The 19,583-nt window shown below is 42.2% G+C and overlaps 1 protein-coding gene and 1 pseudogene across 2 annotated transcripts; both read right to left on the bottom strand.

Annotated features, from left to right (window-relative positions):
- Nucleotides 1-3,459: 3,459 nt before the first annotated feature.
- Nucleotides 3,460-5,679, bottom strand: LOC306921310 (microfibril-associated glycoprotein 4-like; the record flags this gene model as incomplete). The annotated part of the gene is made up of 5 exons (XM_079498419.1): nt 3,460-3,984; nt 4,447-4,617; nt 4,796-4,892; nt 5,272-5,460; nt 5,659-5,679. The coding sequence occupies 5 exons, from the start codon at nt 5,677-5,679 to the stop codon at nt 3,674-3,676; spliced, it is 789 nt and encodes a 262-aa protein (XP_079354545.1). The 3' UTR covers nt 3,460-3,673.
- Nucleotides 5,680-6,229: 550 nt separating this feature from the next.
- On the bottom strand, nt 6,230-13,150 carry LOC306921309 (microfibril-associated glycoprotein 4-like; annotated as a pseudogene). The gene is made up of 6 exons: nt 13,145-13,150; nt 12,638-12,778; nt 11,583-11,675; nt 11,142-11,309; nt 10,637-10,701; nt 6,230-6,340 (listed from the first exon to the last, which is right to left on the bottom strand). The product of its transcript is annotated as a microfibril-associated glycoprotein 4-like (transcript).
- Between the last annotated feature and the right edge of the window lie 6,433 nt (nt 13,151-19,583).

Raw genomic sequence — 19,583 nt, 5'->3', positions numbered from 1 at the left:
TTCTCCAAGAGAAAGAAAATATGTTCACTCGCTCTTTTCCTCCTGAAACAAGTTTGGGTCCCAGGAGGAGGTGGCGAGGGTGGGGGGCGGGGGCGTGGGCGGGGGGAGTGAGGGGGAGGAGGGGGAGGCCAGGGAGGAGGAGGAGGGGGAGGCAGGGGGGAGGGAGGAGAGGAGGAGAGAGATACGGTGGGAAATGGGAATATGCCAGCGGCATTGTCAGTCTTAAAGCAGCAGTAGCCATACAAGGCTAGCCTATATGCATGCAGGAGTCACAGCTGCACTTTACATTCAAGTTAAATTAGAAGTAGGGTAATTAATGATTTTCTTTGGACAGGAGTCTCCCTCTCCCTCACCAAGTCATTATTAAACAGAAAATGCATCTTCAGGTCAGGATGCAGATTGGATCCTGTGGAATTGGAAGTTATGACAGAAGAAACTAGAACTGCACTCTGTCGAGTGCCTACTTGCTTGTCGCACCCAAGTAGGCCTACTAGTGCGCAAGCAGAGCGTGCAAGTACTGGTATAACTGGCTCTCAATGGTGACGTAATAAAGATATGTTTCAGTGGGTGGATTAAAGGAAATGCCTCTATGTATATATGTATATGTAATTTGTCAGTTGATTAGCGGTATACTGTGGTTACTTGGGTCGTTTGATGCATATGTCCCGTAGCAGCATATGACGTGATGATGAAGATATGTACCAATGCCAGGGTATAACTGGTATAACTGGCTCCCAATGGTGATGTAATAAAGATATGTTTCAGTGTCGGTATGCAGTGGCGTGCACAGACATTTAGAGGGGCAGGTGCTCAAGTGAAAAAAGGGCACCTTGTGCAGCGCATCACGTGTAAACGTGGAATTCTGGTTTATCAAGAATTGATCAATGTCACCATGGTCCACATACATACCGCCAATGTCGGTATGTATATGTCATTTGTAAGTTGATTAGCAGTGGTTACTTGGGTCGTTTGATGCGTATGTCCCGTAGCAGCATATGACGTGATGAAGATATGTACCAATGCCAGGGTGTAACTGGTATACCTGGCTCTCAATGGTGACGTAATAAGGATTTGTTTCAGTGTCGGGTGGATTAAAGGAAATGCCTCTATGTATATATGTACTGTATATGTAATTTGTAAGTTGATTAGCGGTATACTGTGGTTACTTGGGTCGTTTGATGCATATGTCCCGTAGCAGCATATAACGTGATGAAGATATGTACCAATGCCAGGGTATAACTGGTATAACTGGCTCCCAATGGTGACGTAATAAAGATATGTTTCAGTGTTGGTATATATATGTAATTTGTAAGTTGATTAGCGGTATTACTGTGGTTACTTGGGTCGTTTGATGCGTATGTCCCGTAGCAGCATATGACGTGATTAAAGGACATGCCTCTATGTATATATGTATACGTAATTTGTGAGTTGATTAGTGGTATACTGTGGTTACTCGGGTCGTTTGATGCGTATGTCCCGTGTATGTATACAATACATAGGGGCATTACCTTTAATCCACCCGACACTGAAACATATCATTACGTCACCATCGAAAACCAATTATACCCTGGCATTGGTACATATCTTCATCACGTCATATGCTGGTATGGGACATACGCATCAGCACCTGACGAAAAACACTACTTGCACGGTCTGCTTGCGTATGTCCCGTGGCAGTGTATTACGTAATGATTACTTGTGCTTGATATGGCAGTGGTGTCAGATTACATATACATAGGGGCATTACCTTTAATCCACCCGACATATCTTCAACACGTCATATGCTGGTACGGGACATGCTGCCACGGGACATACGCATCGTAGCACCTGACGAAAAACATTACTTGCACGCTCTGCTTGCGAAAGTAATGAGCAGAGCAGACACAATTGGAACTGGACCACTATAGCAAATTAAGATGGTAAATTATACTCTCTCCTGATTGGCTGAAATTGTCACCTACCTGAAGTGATAATCAATTTTTGAGTGGTGCCAATCAACCGCTCCAATGACTGGCAGACTGGCCGTGTGTGTATGTCTCTATGTCTGTGTCTGTCTGTGTCTGACTACGAACAGCTGCAAGGTGTTGTTGAGCAGCCTACACCGCTCAGTTCACACAGGTGTGATTATCTTGCTTTAACCATTTAACAAAAACCTTTGTTTTAACCACAACATATCACTTTATTTCCATACCTTTAATACTGAAGATTTTACAGTATAATTCGATATCGGTTCCATACATATAATCAATATATAATATTGGCCTAATATCCATAGTTACAGTACATACTATCGATTCACATGCAGGCCAACAAGAATGTCTACTCTACAAAAGGTGATAACAGTGACAAAACAAATTCACAGAACAGAGCGAATCAGACTGGAAACCAAGAAAATTGCATATAATCCCTTTCGTGCTATAATAATGGCCCCTACATGGAGAGATTGGACATTGGAGACCCTGGTATTCAAGGGCCCCTGGGCACACTGGCCCCTTTGGCCAATCTGTCCCTCTTGCTAATGGGTATAGTTTGCTTCCCATGACAGCTTTGGTCATCTTCATTGAGCTCACTAACAGGCATCTATCTCTGCCTGTGCTCTTTAGATACCTCAATAAAATTGCACATTGGAAAAACAAGAGATCAGAATGTGTGAACCATCCAGATCTCTCAGGTCTGGGAAAGGTCTGCTTTCTGTCCCTAAAACCAAAAATACATGCATTTATAGCTTTTTTGCACCACATATCTGGAACAAACTCCCAGAAAACTGCAGGTCTCTTCTTTCTTTTAAAACACAACTAAAGACCTTGCCTTTGATTCAGATACTTTTATTTTTTTCCTTTTCCTTTTTCTCGTCTGCACTGTAACTGTAATTTGTCTTGTCATTGTATAATGGTGTTTCCTTTGCTTGATGATGTTCTGTGTAAAGCCCACTGAATTGCCTCGTTGTTGAAATGTGCTTTCATGTGCCTTAAAAGGTATTCTTTTATTTTTCATGAACCAAATATTTAATTTGACAATGTGGTGAGTGAGTGAACTGTATCTGAAGGTTCTGACCTCATCTCTTGTTCCTTTGGAATAAACCTGGAAGTGAAAACCAGAGTAGGCCTAGTCTGATGACATCACCCTACCTGAACCCGTCCTCCTCCTCAGGTAAATAGCAGGTTGTGCAGCACAAGACTGACACCCTGTGTTCATCAACACATTACAGCAGTGGTTCTCAAACATGCTTGGCTCAGGTCACCCCTGTAAATAACCTTTTCATCCACGGCACCCCTGAATTACATTGTTACTTTTATTTATAGCACCTTTAGTCATATTAATGGTACGTAAATATCGTTCCCCCAAAGATATGTCATAAGGAAAAATTGAGAGAATATTTGTTTCCATTAGGACAGACTGAAAATAACTTTTATTCTTGGCATTTAACCACTTAAACCTCAGCATTCCTCAGCATTCATATTCTGGGGGGAACAAAATAGCAGATGCTATTTTGGTGTCTATGAAGTCTATGGAGCTATCTATGAAATCTATGAAAAAGTTAAATCTGCAAGACAGTTTTATACAACATGTAGTGTGTGGTCCCTCCCTGCTTCATCTCTCTGTCAGCTATAAGGGGTCCTTGGCCGGAAAAACATTGAAGACCCTTGCCCTAGTTGATACACAATATGAATAATTAGGGAGTCGGAGATGCCTTCTGTTCCTGCTGCTCCTCAACAGCCACTGTGTCTGCAGCCACACGTCTTATTTTCATGGCTATACTCTTCAGAGCGTAGTTATTGGCCTTCCAGTGGAACCACATCACCCGGGTTTCAATCCTACTGTTCCCACCGTTGGGTGTGTACAGGCCGTTGGGGGTTGCGTGTGCACAGTCGCCGAACCAAAAGCCACCCAAAGTATACTGAGCACAGTTGAGCACAGAGATGTCCTGGTCTTTGTCGTAGGTGGTGAAGTTCATGTTGTTGCTGTGGTAGGACAAACTGTCCCCTAAAAAAAGACAACATGATGAGATGATGAGATGAACACTGTTTGTATTGTTGTGGTAGTGGTGGTGATGGCCAAAACATGATTTATAGTCATCCATGATATTTGACATTTTGATATTTGTCAAATATACCCATAGCATAGACGTTGGTTCCCTAACCCTAAGACACGCAAAGCCACGTCAGAGTAATGGAATGTGAGTTAAAACATAGACATCAGAGAGTTAACTTTTTCCGTTATTAAATATCTTTATTAGGATTATTAGGATTTTCTGGAAGATTGAGCATGCATTCTATTGCTAGTTTGACCACTTCAAATACTCTTAATTTAATCTTAAAATAACAAATAACTGAATATAGGCCATACGCAAGCTTACAACATGTCGCAGCGCAACGTAAGCTTGGAGATGATCTGAATTGAACACTGTGTAGTCCCTGAACCCCCCTGATATGTTAGGTTCCTCACCTGCTCCTCCATCCACGTAGCTGCCCAGACGGAGCTGGTAGCCAAAGGTCTCAGGTTCGATGGAGAAGGAGGAGTATTGGGCATACGCCTTCCCTCCCTCCCAGTCCTCCATGTCCACTCTCAGCTCACGCTTCTTCTCTCCCATCGTCAACAAATGGATATTATCCAGACCTTATAGGACACACACAGAGGTCTGTTTCACTTCAGGTCAAGCACTTAGGATCAATCAATGATTCAGTCAGTCAGTCAGTCAGTCAGTCAGTCAAAATGTGATTACATAAAAAAGAATATTGGTGCAATCCATATTGCATCCGTATTGTACGCAATACTTGTCAACAATATAACTCACCTATCCAATACTCTCCGGCTACATTCCCAAAGCCATTCTTGTAGTGGTCCCAGGGTCTGTTGAAGTTCACAGTTCCATCCACCCTCCTCTGGATAACCTGAGATAGAGATTTTTGGGAGGGGTTCAGCTCTGTGACTTGTTTAAACAGTTATTTGGACTTTGGACTTCCAAGTTTGATTCTCGGCTCCTCCTGGATAAGTGTCAAAGTGTCCTTGAGCAAGACTGCTCCCAATGAGCAGGTTGGTGCCTTGCATGGTTTACCATTGGTGTGTGAATGGGTGAACGTGATGAAATGCAGTCCATTTACCATTATCCATTTACCATAATAGCATCTGAACCCTATATTGTCATTATGTTGTGGTCAAGTCTATAAATGAATATAATGTTAGAGGTACTTGAGGTAATTGAGGTACTTGGCCTGCTCTTGGCACAGTGTGAACAGTGTGATCAATTGAAATTAAAGTAGGCCTACTCACGGTCCATTTGCCTCCATCAGTGTCTATGTCACAGTAGACATGCACAGGGCTGGTGGGACCACCAGGGAAGATGGTGTACACCCCACTGGGACTGCTGTCACCCTGCTGGATGTCATCACAGTCAGTGGGCAGGTAGAACTGGGAGTGGACACACACTACTGGAACCAGTAGAGATAGCAGAACAGCTGTCTGGAAGAGAGAGAGAGAGAGAGAGAGAGAGAAGAGAGAAGAGAGAAGAGAGAAGAGAGAAGAGAGAAGAGAGAAGAGAGAAGAGAGAAGAGAGAAGAGAGAAGAGAGAAGAGAGAAGAGAAAAGAGAAGAGCTTTAATGATCCTGCTGGGGTGAATTATAGTCACCAAAGGCAAAACAGCAGTTAAGATACAGTTACAGGACACAGCAGTGCTGCCATGTCTGCTTATTATACACAAGTTTGGGCTCATGTTTCTGTAAAGTTGCTTGTAAATATTGGTAGTTGTGGGTTCCGGTTATATTTGGGCTTAATTGCTTCTTATGTTGTTTAATCCAGTAGCTCTAAAACATTTTCATGTCAAGGATCCCCAAATTAATATGTATTCCGCAGGCCCCCATCATAAAATGCTTCAAAAATATTCCAGATTAAAAATAATATATACTGTAAGATTTGTTTTGAAAATAGCAGATCTACAAGATGTATAGTATGTATACATCACTCAAAGAAATACTGTCAGTAATGAACAATAACAACACTGTACACCCTCAACAGTTGCTATAGTTCAGGACAAAAGAAATACAAGAGAACACAAGGTAACCATGTTAAATAGTGCCTATTGTTCTCCAACCAATTAGTCTATTCTATTATTGAACAAGCCAAGCGACCATTGTGTGCCTCATCATTATAGGCCTACATCTTCAAAGCTAATGGCACAAAGACTATTTGAAGTCTTGTGTTTGTCCCCTTGGGCATGGTGAATCTATCTCTCCTACTGCCTTCCCAGCATAATTATGTGAAGGGGGTTTGGGTTTGAGTGGTTGTCCAGGATAGTGACCAGCTTCTTTATACGCACCTTCAGCACGCCTGCACCACCATCACCCTGCAACCCCAACAAGGGAGACGAATCTGGGGGGAATGAGATCAGTGGAGCACCAGAGGGAACTCCACTGATTCCCCCCAGATTCAGCACAAATCTGGGGAGGAATTCATTCTACTATTATGCCAACAGCCATCAAAAAGTGTGACTCCCTACCGTCCTTCAAAACCACCATAAAAGATCACCTGGATCTAGACAAGTCTTTTAGCTTGCCAGTTTTTCTCTAAATATACTTTTACTGCTCCTATAGTATTGATGATGTCTTCTATAGTATGTCTTTATACAGTATGTCTTGATGAATTGAATATACAGGACTACAATGGAAAAAGCCCCTTAGGGCTTTTTGTTGTTGTCCATTTTTAGCAACATGTACCTCTGTACTTTTTGTAAACTGTTAATAAAGTAGCCTATTCAGCCTATTCAGAGAGAGAGAGAAGCACCCTGAATCGTTTCAAGCTGTGCCATAAAAGGTGACAGAAAGATCTAATAGACTTATAGACGCATTAGCCATTACACTGGCTGTTCTCTGTGGAGGCATAATGAAATACATCAGAAAATTTATTACAATCACAAATAGAAAAGAAAAAGTAAACTTATCAACAGCACGGTACAGTTACATTCACTTGCTGTTGTATTACTTTTAGTTGAGTGTATGTGCAAGTGTGCACGCATTGAGAAATCAGTCATTTGAAATGGATCACATTTCAAAAGTAATCTTCCAAATCCAAACCCTGGATGTTTAATTGTTTTTACATAATATATCTCTTTGTAAAATCTTATTCCCCCCAAACGTGTAGCCAAATACTTTCTGAACTGATGTTCAAACGGACAAAAATCACCTTTAAAATCATAAAAGGTTTTAGCTTGAACCCAAGCAGCTTAAACTCTTACCTGCATCTTGGAAAGGAGGTGGAGATTGTGTTGATGACTTGAGTTATCTTTGGCTGGTTTTATGCCCGATCAAGGCCATTTGAACCGGAAAGAACTGTGTGTGTGTGTGTGTGTGTGTGTGTGTGTGTGTGTGTGTGTGTGTGTGTGTGTGTGTGTGTGTGTGTGTGTGTGTGTGTGTGTGTGTGTGTGTGTGTGTGTGTGTGTGTGTGTGTGTGCGTGCGTGCGTGCGTGCGTGCGTGCGTGCGTGCGTGCGTGCGTGCGTGCGTGTGTGTCAGGCACAGCGTTAGGACCTGGCGAAGATGTATACAATCCACAGCGAAATGTTGTCCATCAGTTTGTACTTTGCACCTTAATAAAAAGGCAGTAAATGTGTCCGAGGTTCTCCAGTGTTTCCTTCCCTACCTCTGCAACTGGTATCTCTTTCGTTAGTGGATAAGGGGAATACTATATTCCCGCTGTATTATGTTGACCTTTGAAATGTAGGGAAAGGAAAAGTCCATGCATAGTAAAATACGCAATTACAAAAGCTTTACAGTATTTCCAGCAAATGTGCAGGTTACATTGGCATTCGACTAGCCTCGGAAACCCAGCCGTTTTTATTTAGCATTGGACCAGCTCAGTGGCCTTGTGGTAGAGTGTCTGTCCTGGGACTGGGAGGTTGGGCTTCGATCCTGGCAGGGTCATACCAAAGACTCTGAAAAATGGGACCCAATGCGGCAATGCCTCCCTGCTTGGCACTCAGCATCAAGGGTTGGATTGGGGGTAGGTCCCTGCGACATACTAGCCATGTCCAGGGAATGTACTTGTACATCAAGCTGCCTCACGCTACAGAAACAGCTCCTGCCCCTATGAGCCTCATGGCTAGGCAAGGTTTACTTACTTACTAATTTTTTTTTTTCTTCTTTAATTTTTATCCCACGATTTTACAACCCTGTTTTTTCACCCAGTGCCAATTATCTAATGTAATCCTTGTCGCTACACTTCCTCTGCCAACTTGGGGGGGCAGCGGACTGACCTCATGCCTCCTGCATGAGGAGTCCAAGCTGCTTCTTTTCACCTGACAGGGGGTAATTTCCCTGGCCGGACGTAGTGCGTGGAAGGAACACGTTATTCCGACCAGTTCCTTTCCCCTCCATCCAGGCTGGCCAGGTGGAGGTAGTTTTAGAGACCAGGATTACTGCATGTTTTTGTGAGGGTACCTACCCTAGGGGACACGGGGAGAACATGCAAACTCCACACAGAAGGGCCCTTTCGACAACCCCACCTCGGGTATGGGCACTGATGACGCGGAGGAGGGAACACGCCCCCAGCGCCCACAGTGTCCCCAGCGGGAATCGAACCCAGGACCTTCTAGCTGTGAGGCGACAGCACTACCGACTGTGCCACCGTGCCCCCCTTTACTTACTTACTTACATTAACATTATGATCTCCTCTAAGGTCATTATTATCTCATCAACGCCACTCATGTTCACTCTTGCCACCAGTAAACAACACACACGTGTGTGGGGAGGAAGCCTTACAGTACCAGTAAGATGCCTGAGGGCGAGGTCACATGCACGCATCCACCTGGGTGACACCAGACTGCGGGGCGAGTGCTGGCGCTTTGGAATGGGGGGTCAGATCAACATATCCACCTGGGTGACAGCAGACTGCTGGCATGGGGGGTCAGATCAACATATGGAATGAATTCTGTACTGGCCATATATGGAGCGTGTCTTGAGTGTACATCCATGGTGGGGAAGGATCAACATATGGAATGTCAGAACAGGTCAGCTCCATATATGGAGATCTAAGGGTTTGAGGTGAGATGTAGATTGGCTGGCCAATCTTGATGACATCAGGGATCTCATATATGGGCTTAATATTGATGACATTACGTGATGTCATGAGGCATGACCATATATGGGGCATGACCAACTGATGGGAAATGTACAAGTTCATATAGTTAACTGTGACATGCGGTCGCAAGGCATGACCATATATGGGGCGTAACCAACTGACGGGACAGGGCGTGACCAACTGACGAGAAATGCACGATTTCATAGTTAACTGCAACCTGCGGTCGCATTAACTCTATGGGAGGAAGGAAAAGTAACTGGCATAACGAGTTGTGTCATGACTAGTGTTATTTATGGACCCGACCCACATGGCATGGTGGCTTGGGCTAGCCTCGCGTAGCCAGACAATATCACTGCCTGGGGAAATTTGCATTGCAAAGGCAGATTCGTCTGGCTACTTGACACAACTTGGACATGATGTTAAGTGTTCAGAAAACAATGTGTGCTATAGGTCTTCTTTTATTTTCATAAACCTTTGGGAGAAACCCACATGTAAATCAATGTAGGTCTGATGTCTGATGACGTCACCCGGCCGTGACCCTATACCGAACGCCTCATGATCAGGTAAAGAGAAGGTCGTGCAGCACAAGACTGACACAAACCGTGTTTATGAACACATTACGAAAATGCAAAACACTCATTGAACGCTAATACTCTGTATCAAAACTATTCATATAGATCAGTGGTTCACAAACTATATGTTTCTTGGATACCCCCCCTTACATTTGATTAAAGAAAACTCACACACGTGTGTGTGCAGGCTCACACGCACAGATACATGCACAAGCTCCATAAGCTCACAACAAGGCTACTACTTGGCCTTACTCCCCGAACTCACCGAACCCCTGCCCATTTTGATAGGCTGGAATGAGTTAGGGTTGACAAAAGAGTACAGCACCTTGCAATGGGTCTGGTCTACAAGATTTGCTACAAAGCTGTACCATCCACTCCACACTCAGTCAAAACACATTGCAACTTCAACTTAGTTTTTCTTTCTACCGTGAAGTGTGGTGCACATAAATTGTAATATAACTATATCTTTACATAACAAAAATACTTGTAGAGGAAATGGAACAATGCTCGTGTGCTGGATTTACACATTTATTTGGAAAAGCCATTTCCACTACAACTATTCTGGTTAATAATGAAGCAACATGTGTATGTATTTCTGTTTTGTTTTTATTATTCATAAAAATAAAAATAAACTAACAAACTAAAAGTTATCAATTAACTGAAACAATGAAGAGAGAGAGATATGTTAATGAACTCCATTTATTGTTTTATACGTACACACACGCACACACACACACACAGACAGACAGAGAGACGTGGCGTATTTATAGTAGGATGGAGATGCATTCTATTCCTGCTGCTCGTCAACAGCCACTGTGTTAGGCACAGGTCTTATCTTCATGGCTATACTCTTTAGATAGTGTTCAGTCCCCTGCCAATACATACGGGTTTCGTACCTACTATTCCCACCATTGGTTGTATACAGGCTATTAGGGTTCACGTGTTCGCAATCCCCAAACCAAAATCCACCCAAATTACGTTGAGCACAGTTGTTAACCCAGATGTCCTGGTCTTTGTCGTATGTGGTGAACTTCCTGTTGTTGTGGTATGCCAAACGATCCCCTAAAAAGAGATGATGAGATAGTCTTTCATTCTAAGCACAAACCTCAGCTGAAATTAGCCATGCAATTGTTTAAACATCTGCTTGAAAAACCCCAAACATGATTTATATTTATGCATATGACATTTTAAAGAGTTTGTTTTATATTCATTATTAATTTATTTATTGATTCATTCATCACACACCCAGTCTTTATTAGATCTGCATGCGGAGGGAAGGACGAAAAGGATGATAAATGTGCTCATAGGACAAGGACAGCTCCTGTAACATTGTATCTTACATTACTTAGCTTGTCTTACTATACATTATAATTTGTAATTTGAAGTCGTGTCAATAGAGAAGATGGAATTCTTTGATACATCATCAACAATCAACACTGAAGTTTCTAATTTCTGAATTGAACACTGTGTGCTGAACCCCCCTGAGATGTTATGTTCCTCACCTGCTCCTCCGTCGATGTAGCTGCCCAGACGGAGCTGGTAGCCAAAGGTCTCAGGGTCGATGGAGAAGGAGGAGTATTGGGCATAGACCTTCCCTCCCTGCCAGTCCTCCATGTCCACTCTCAGCTCTCGCTTCTCTCTCATCGTCAGCAAGAAGATGTTATCCAGACCTTATAGGAGACACAGAGGTCTGTTTCACTTCAGGTCAAGCTCAAGCTCAATCAATGACCTTCTTCATCATACTACAGTGTCACACAAAAAATGTTTTGAGCTTGTAGACCTTATTATTTCTAAATTTGAATCCTGAAAAAGAATGGTTATGTACATACAATATGAGGTTTCCAATTCCACCAGACCACCATCTCTATCTGCCATCATTTAAATGGGTTTATACTAGCCATTCATTTATATTGTACACGATACTCATCAACAATATAACTCACCAAGCCAATACTCTCCAGCTACATTCCCAAAGCCATTCTTGTAGTGGTCCCAGCCTCTGTGTTCACAGTTCCATCCACCCTCCTCTGGATAACCTGACATAGAGAGTTCCCAATTCCCAGCTTGATAAATGTATAATGTTGGTGTTAATCTAAGGTTGGTTTGCATAAATTAACTTCTGTGAATAGCCAGTTCTGCTACATCCCATAAACCAAAGGGACAGGAGCATTGTACAGTAATTGTCTACCTTCCAGTGTGCATGTCTGTACAGTAAGTTACTCATCTGTCCATAGTTTGGTGGGATGCTTATCCCATAGCCTTGAGGGATGATACTGTAGGTCCATGATTATACATTAAAAAATGACTGAATTGTTGACCAATTCGTAAATATGCACAAGAAATGACAATGATCTGCTTAATATATTGTATATAATAAGGCAGATCAGAGTCATTTCCCAAATATAGTAGGCATATGCAAGATTATCTCCACGAAGACACACAGATAGTGGATTGAATCCCCCCCGGTTATGGTATAAATGACATAAATAACGGTTATGATATAAATAACAAATACATGTATATAATCCAAATCCTTTTGTTGGCTTGCAGTCACAGTGTTACCTTTCAAAAATATAACCATAGAAGAAGAAAATATACTTTTTAAATATATTTGTGATTTGTGCATCATGTGTGCTTTAGTCAAATTAGTTTAAAATGTTTATTTTCTTCTTCTGTGGTTATATTTTGGAAAAGTAAACACTGCAAGCATTTGAGTTTTGGAGTTCATAAACTGTTTTTTTTATATAGTTTTGCTGTTGTTAATCTTTTCCTCTGTTATGCTTCAATTTAAGTATTTTCTTATCGTTTGAATTCTTCATTCACCATAAATGAAAGTTATACTGTATAACATGACTTTATACATAAAGTCCAAGGGGGAAGCACGCACATTAAAAAATAATTGGGGTGAACTACTTTTTTAATCCAATACGATATAATGGACAAAAATAATGTCCTGTGTAAATAAAGTGTGATGCCTTTTAAATGAGCGTATACTCACGGTCCAGGCACCTCCATCAGTGGCCATGTCACAGTAGACATGCACAGGGCTGGTGGGACCACCAGGGAAGATGGTGTACACCCCACTAGGACTGGCGCTGTCACGTTGCTGGATGTCATCACAGTCAGTGGGCAGGTAGAACTGGGAGTGGACACACACATAGCAATACAGCTGTCTGGAAGAGAGAGAGAGAGGGGGGTGGACGACAAACAGACAGACAGAGAAAATAAAGATAGATCGACAGAGTGACAGCGTGTCTGTGATAAAAGCGCCTGTCTGCTTGCTCAGGGGACACATTTAATCTTGACCTTAATATTGACCATTCGTTTCAGATCATGTGTCTAGGTGAGACATGACCTTTGACACGTTCTAAATGTCTAAATATAAGAGCAGGGAGACTAAAGGTTACATAATGCTGCTTTAAAGCACCTTTAATGCTCGGAATAAAGCAGCTTAAACCGACAACCTGAAGAGAGTTGTAGAACCAAGTCCCACATCAACCCTTACCTGCATCTTGGAAAGATGTGTTGATGGCTGACTTATTTTGGCTCGTTTTATACACTTTTTTAAGACCATGTGAACCAGAAAGAACTGGTCATAGTGGGACACGAACAACTGTGTACACACACACACACGCACGCATGCATGCACGCATGCACGCATGCACGCGTACAGGTGTCCTAGCCTGAGGTGGGTGGAGAGTTTGGAGAGCCTGTTCTTTTTTTTTTTTCAATTTACGTTTTATTGAATTTTAATCAAACATACATGAACGACTGACAATTGACAATACATACAACCGAAAACAAAACAAGACAATATACGTACAATACACACAAGGGGAGATGTCTGCCTCTCTTCTCTATCGATGAACAATCATAATACATAAGTATAATACAGGTGCATATACAGGTTAAACAGGTTTAACTGAAACTATACAAAATCAGGTCTTATGGTAGAAACATGAGCAATCCATCTAAACCAGTTATCTGTGAAGACTTCAACTGGAGAGCCTGTTCTAATGTGCATAACATTATATTATTATGGCATTATATAGCTTATATACTGTAGCTATTCTTGCTATTTACTGAAGGATACAAGAAGAGTGGGCATTAAGGAAAAGTAGGCACCCCAATGTAAAATTTGCAATTTTGTCAACAATTAAACTGAAAAATGTAAAAATAGTCAAGTCATGTATGTGAATATGTAAACCACATTTTTGGATATTACTCCTCCAGATTCTGTCCAAAAATCCTGCAAATCGTTACACAGTATCTCTATATGTACACAGTACACTGTACACAGTATCTCTATATCTTTACATGTGCTCAAGATGGATCTGTCCGATATTTCATATTCCATCCTAATTGGCTAACATTGGCTTTCAAAGTTTGCAGGATTAGCCCGTTTTGAACAAAAAGCCTAAAATCAAGAACGCAGCGTCACAGCGTGCAATTTACGTGAAATCTTTCACAGACTTTCCTACTAGACTGAAGAATATATCCCACCCTTTTCACATTGGCCTGTTATAGCACCACCAACAGGTGGAGCTTTGAAAAAAAAACATTTTTGGAATAAAATGCCTCAAATCATCCAAGGCGTAAGAAAAAAGGGCACCCTTTTCACATTGGCCTATTATAGCGCCACCAGGAGGCCACAACCTGACCTGCCCTGGTGGAGACCTGTGCCCCGAGGGGCACTTTATCTAGTTACTGTTTTTTTCTTTCTTTCTTTCTTTTTACATTTCGGACAAAATAGCACATTTTACATTGAGGTGCCCACTCTTCCTTGGAGGGCTCTTAATGCTGTAAATGTCTCTTAAATTAATGTATAAGGTAATATATTACTACTGTATTTGGCTCCCAAACTGTGAAATGAATTAAACCCCCATTGCAGTTAGAACTGCAGACTCACTCCCAATCTTCCGCTGTAATCTGAAGACTGACCTCTTCAGACTCCACCTCAGCCCGTAGCACTTGCCCTAGCCTTGACGAGCTTGCAAATGTAATTTAGATGTCCCAAATTCCCAATGACAATACAAGAAGAACCATGCACAGTAATATTATACCCATTTCCAAAAGATTTACAGTATTTCCAAATGTGGCACTCTGACTATAAGACATGCAGATACAGATAGGCTATAGTATATGCAGAGAAGTCTTCACACAGAATGAGCTACAGGTAGCCTTTGGACAAACAGGCTAAACTTACATAAGGAAGGGCACAAGTGATTTCCCAGCATACATGGATGGAAGTTGAAACACTGCCACCACTGACCTAGACTAGCACATTCCCATCAACTCAGATAAGCTATCTTTCACTGCCAACCTTTCTACTCCCCCGGGTGTGCGTGCGTGCGTGCGTGCGTGCGTTTGTCCTTGTTGCATTGAAGTTAGTGTTATGGGAAACTTGAGTTTGTACCGGTGTCCTAAATGTGTGAATACCACAAAACTGCAGTAGAAAGATACAGTATATTTAGAATGTATTTTGTTCATGTTCTCCTCAAACTGTTTTCTGTGGTACGTATTGTGGTTCAAATCCTTATAGTCCATCTTGTTTATTTAGGTAGAATGTAGGTTTATGTCATTGGGCTTAGTTGTGTAGCAAGATGTAACCCTTTTTCTTCTCATTAAGGATAAAATGTGTGGAAAATAACATTCGTTAACATAATATATGTAGGCTAAATGTAATTGGTTAAAGTTGTCTGCCTGTCTGCAACACCCTAACTAGGTCAAATTGGACTGACTGAAACTTTGAGGAAACTTCTTGAAATATCTCATACTTAAATATTTAACTTTTTTTAAACTTAAATTTTACACTGGAAAATCAATAGACATTAGGTGCTAATCTGGATGATATAGTACATCCTGAAATATGACATTTGTATTTTATTTAGCATATAGGAATGACATACACTGCTGCATACAATATTAGTGCAGGCAGATTGTGAATGAATGAATGAAAAACTACAAGATGCTAACTTGCATATGCTAATGCAAAACTAATTGCAAGCATTAGTTTTGCATGAAAAACACTCATTGGACTAAATTCAGCCATAGCCATAGCCAAATGTGCTGACCTCATCACATTTGTGATGACGGCTGGGGACGTTTTTAGCCGAAGGAGTGGGTTATTCATCCCGAGTTGGTGTTGGCTAGACCTCACTCTCGCAGGAACTAAAGCATATGCTTGCCTATAGGATGTTAATGGTACACCAGCTTATTATGCTAATTATGAAAATTTCCCAACATACAGTATGCAAGTTAGCATCCGGCAGTTTCTACATGCTGGGGACCCGGGCCATACTCAACATTTGTAATATAAAACTTTAGGGTACTCAAAATGTCTGGGTTCACAATGGGGCTTTATGGGCTGGCAAGTAGACTAGAGGAGAAACCTGGATGTGAAATCAAAGTGTGATGACGTTACCTGAATGCCTCCTGCTCAGGTAAAGAGAAGGTTGTGATGACGTCACCCACTCACCCTACTTGAACGCCTCTTCCTGGCTCCTGCTCAGGTAATGAGAAAGTTGTTCAGCACAAGACTGACACTCTGTGTTCAACAACACATTAGCAATAGTTTGGCAGCTTTAGCATATCTTGGAAATGTTTATGTAGGCAATCGCTGAATCAAACTCATTTTGGCATTTGAACATTTATTTCCCGGACCATATTTTAAAATGCTCTGACAAACTAAATCATCAGTGTGATTTTGTTCCCTTTATGAGCCAATATAAAAAAAATTACCGGATAGAGATATCGTCTAATACACTGAACACTAACCTGCCATAGTTTGAATGTGTGGTGCATATAAACAGTATCCATCACAAATGTTTTGTATCAGTTTTCAGTTTACACAATGGTGTAAATTAGTTAGTGTAAGTGTACCCTACCTTTACTCATGTGGAAACCATGGTAAAACTATGGTCTGAGAGTGCAATTCAATGAGTTGCATTGGTGTGACCTTAAAACGGTTTTGTCCCAAGGAGTCCCTACCGGTGTGGTTTGGACTTTAGTGTTCCCAGCGCTGAGCCGTGTGATATGTCCTGTGCTGCTGTGCATTAGGAGGCTTTTGCTATGTTTCACGGTTTCAATTGAAACAGGCCTCCACCCTCAGGGGGGCCTCCGAGCTCCGACTGACCGTCAGGCATCAGTCAACCCCCACGGCAACCCTTGGCCCGCTGCCTTGCTCTCTCCCACGATGTTAAGTTAAATTACACCTATTTTCTGTTAATAACCTGGGTGAAATGTGCGGCATTGGGAGGTAATGGGGAGACACTTTATTGTGAAGGGACAACAGGATAAGGAGAGGTGTTGTTGCTGCGTAATTGTCGAGAGTAATGGCTGCGCGCAACATTGAACACTCAAAACTATTTTATCAATATGCCTGTATCAACTCAATATGCCTGTATCAACAGAATAATTATGTCATAGGTATATATGGGGGCCTCGTATTTGGTCTTGAAACGGGCCTCCAGATTTCTGAGGCCGCCCATGGTCCTGTGACTCCTGTTGAACGTCGACCGAAGTGATTAAACTGGTTCAATTCAATGGCCCAATGATCCACACCAATGGGTCGCCATGCAACTCCTCGCAACCGTTTGGTACACCGTTACCCCAGAAAATATATAAATACATGAAAAGAAACCCTTTCATTGTCTCTAGAACAACCACACCCACATCAACCCGTCCCTTATACATCTTAGCAAGGAGGTGATGATTGTGTCGAGTAAGTTATTCTGTCTGGTTTTATAAACCTGATCAAGCTGTGTTCCATACAGGTTCTTGTCATCATGAGACAGAAGCACGCACGCACGCACGCACGCACGCACACACACACACACACACATTTTGCATCCTGCCGTACATAATGTGTTTTCTTTTGGCCTGAGGTGGGTGCACATTTTTGAAAGTTGCTAATTGGATGAAATAAGACAGTGAAGGATGAGTCATAGTCCCTTTGCCCATGCTGTTCTAACGTGCATAATAGAAGGAACTGCTACTTGACATTAACAGCATGTTATTGAAGCCTCGTCCAGGGGAGACAAGGAACATGCAGCCCCAGGCTTCAGGTTCAGGTTCAGGTTCATTTATTAGTCTTCTGATGTGATGAATAGAGTGATGAATAGTGATGAATAGAGTTAAGTTTAAGTCGCAATGAGTCGGAATGAGTTAAAAATAATAATAATAATAAAAATGGGCTGGTTTGAATGAAGGCAAGGAATCAATGGGTTCAAACCGTTGGAGAAAAAGGGCTGCCGTTTGCAAGACATGCGATTACATAATAGAGTTATAATGCATGGATTAAATCCACACTGAACATGGAGCATTGCTAGGTGATGCTAATAGCTGTAGTATATAGTATATTTTTAGGCTGTAGTGAGCCATCTAGAGAAGACCTGAAAAGTTCTATTGCTTGAACCAAAGAAGCTTAAACTGACCTGACTGTCTGATTTGTCATCCTTTGTACCCCATGGTCCCGCTAGCAGGTCTAAAAAGAAACCCTTTGATTCACGCACACACACATAGACACCAGGCCCAGAGGCAGAGAAGATGATTGGACTCAGTAATCCTAGAGAACAGAGCAGAAGTTGGGGTCAGGCTTGGTCATGGATGGAGCCTGGTGGCTACAGGCACAAGGACTGTCCAAGTTGTGTGGTGTATACGGGGAGGAGTAGGAGTGAAACATGTGCAGTGCTTGATTGATTGTGGTCCTAAGTATGTGTTCAATTAATCAACAGAGCGTATTATTAACACATGAATACATGTCATGAACAAATACAAATAGCTATTTTTACGTAGGAGACATGGGAATTAATTACTATCCAACTCCACTTAGTAGTAGTTTCCTGATAGATGTTTTTTCAGGCCTGAATTGTTTCTCTTAACACTTAGACATTTGTCCCCCATACAGGCTCTACGCCAGGGTTTCTCAAAGTGGGTGCCGTTGACGCGAGTCCAGGGGTGCCTCCGAATACTCCGTAATTGATACATTATCAATTGATACATTACAAATAATATTTGAAATGTATCAATGTCCTTTGAACTTTACTTGGTGTGTTCTTTTTCAGTCCAAGCCATTCACTGCTTTACAGTCGAGCTTCTTTGGGGTGTGATGAAATATTTAGGCCTACAGAAGAAAAAAAATATATATATATATATATATCAATACAGATGCACATAATATTTAATTTGCTATTTAGTTTTAGTGCATATATTTAGACAGAAACTCAGTAATGAGTCAACTGTAATGTAGTTACATTTCAAAAGTAATCTTCCCAATGCTGGATTAGTGGATAAACACATTAAAGCATGGCAAATGCATGGTTTCAGCATCAATGTCAGGAAGGTAAGCACTGTGAAGTCCATCCATCCATCCATCTTCAACCGCTTATCCGTAGTCGGGTCGCGGGGGCAACAGCTCCACCAGAGTGCTCCAGACTTCCCTCTCCAGAGCAACATTAGTGACTTCCTCCTGGGGGATTCCGAGACGTTCCAAGGCCAGTGAGTCGATGTGTTTCCTCCAACTGCTCCTTGGTCTGCCCCGGGGTCTCCTCCCAGTGGGACGTGCGTCGAGGACCTCCCTAGGGAGACGCCCGAGAGGCTAGGATCCTAACCAGATGCCCGAACCACCTAAGCTGGCTCCTTTCCAGGCGAAGGAGCAGCGGTTCTACTCCGAGTCTCTCTCGTGTGACTGAACTTCTCACCCTATCTCTAAGGGAGATGCCAGCCACCCGTCGAAGAAAACTCATTTTGGCCGTTTGTATTCGCGACCTTATTCTTTCGGTCATGACCCACACTTCATGACCATAGGTGAGAGTAGGAACGAAGATTACTCTGTAAACAGAGAGCTTTTCCTTCTGGCTCAACTCTCTTTTCGTCACAACAGTGCGGTACAGCGACTGCAATACCGCCCCTGCCGCTCCGATTCTCCGGCTGATCTCCTTCTC

The sequence above is a fragment of the Electrona antarctica genome (assembly GCF_951216825.1).
Source record: "Electrona antarctica genome assembly, chromosome: 4".
NCBI lineage: Eukaryota > Metazoa > Chordata > Actinopteri > Myctophiformes > Myctophidae > Electrona > Electrona antarctica.
Note: the sequence above shows the minus strand (reverse complement) of the source record. Positions and strands in the feature narration are given on the sequence as shown.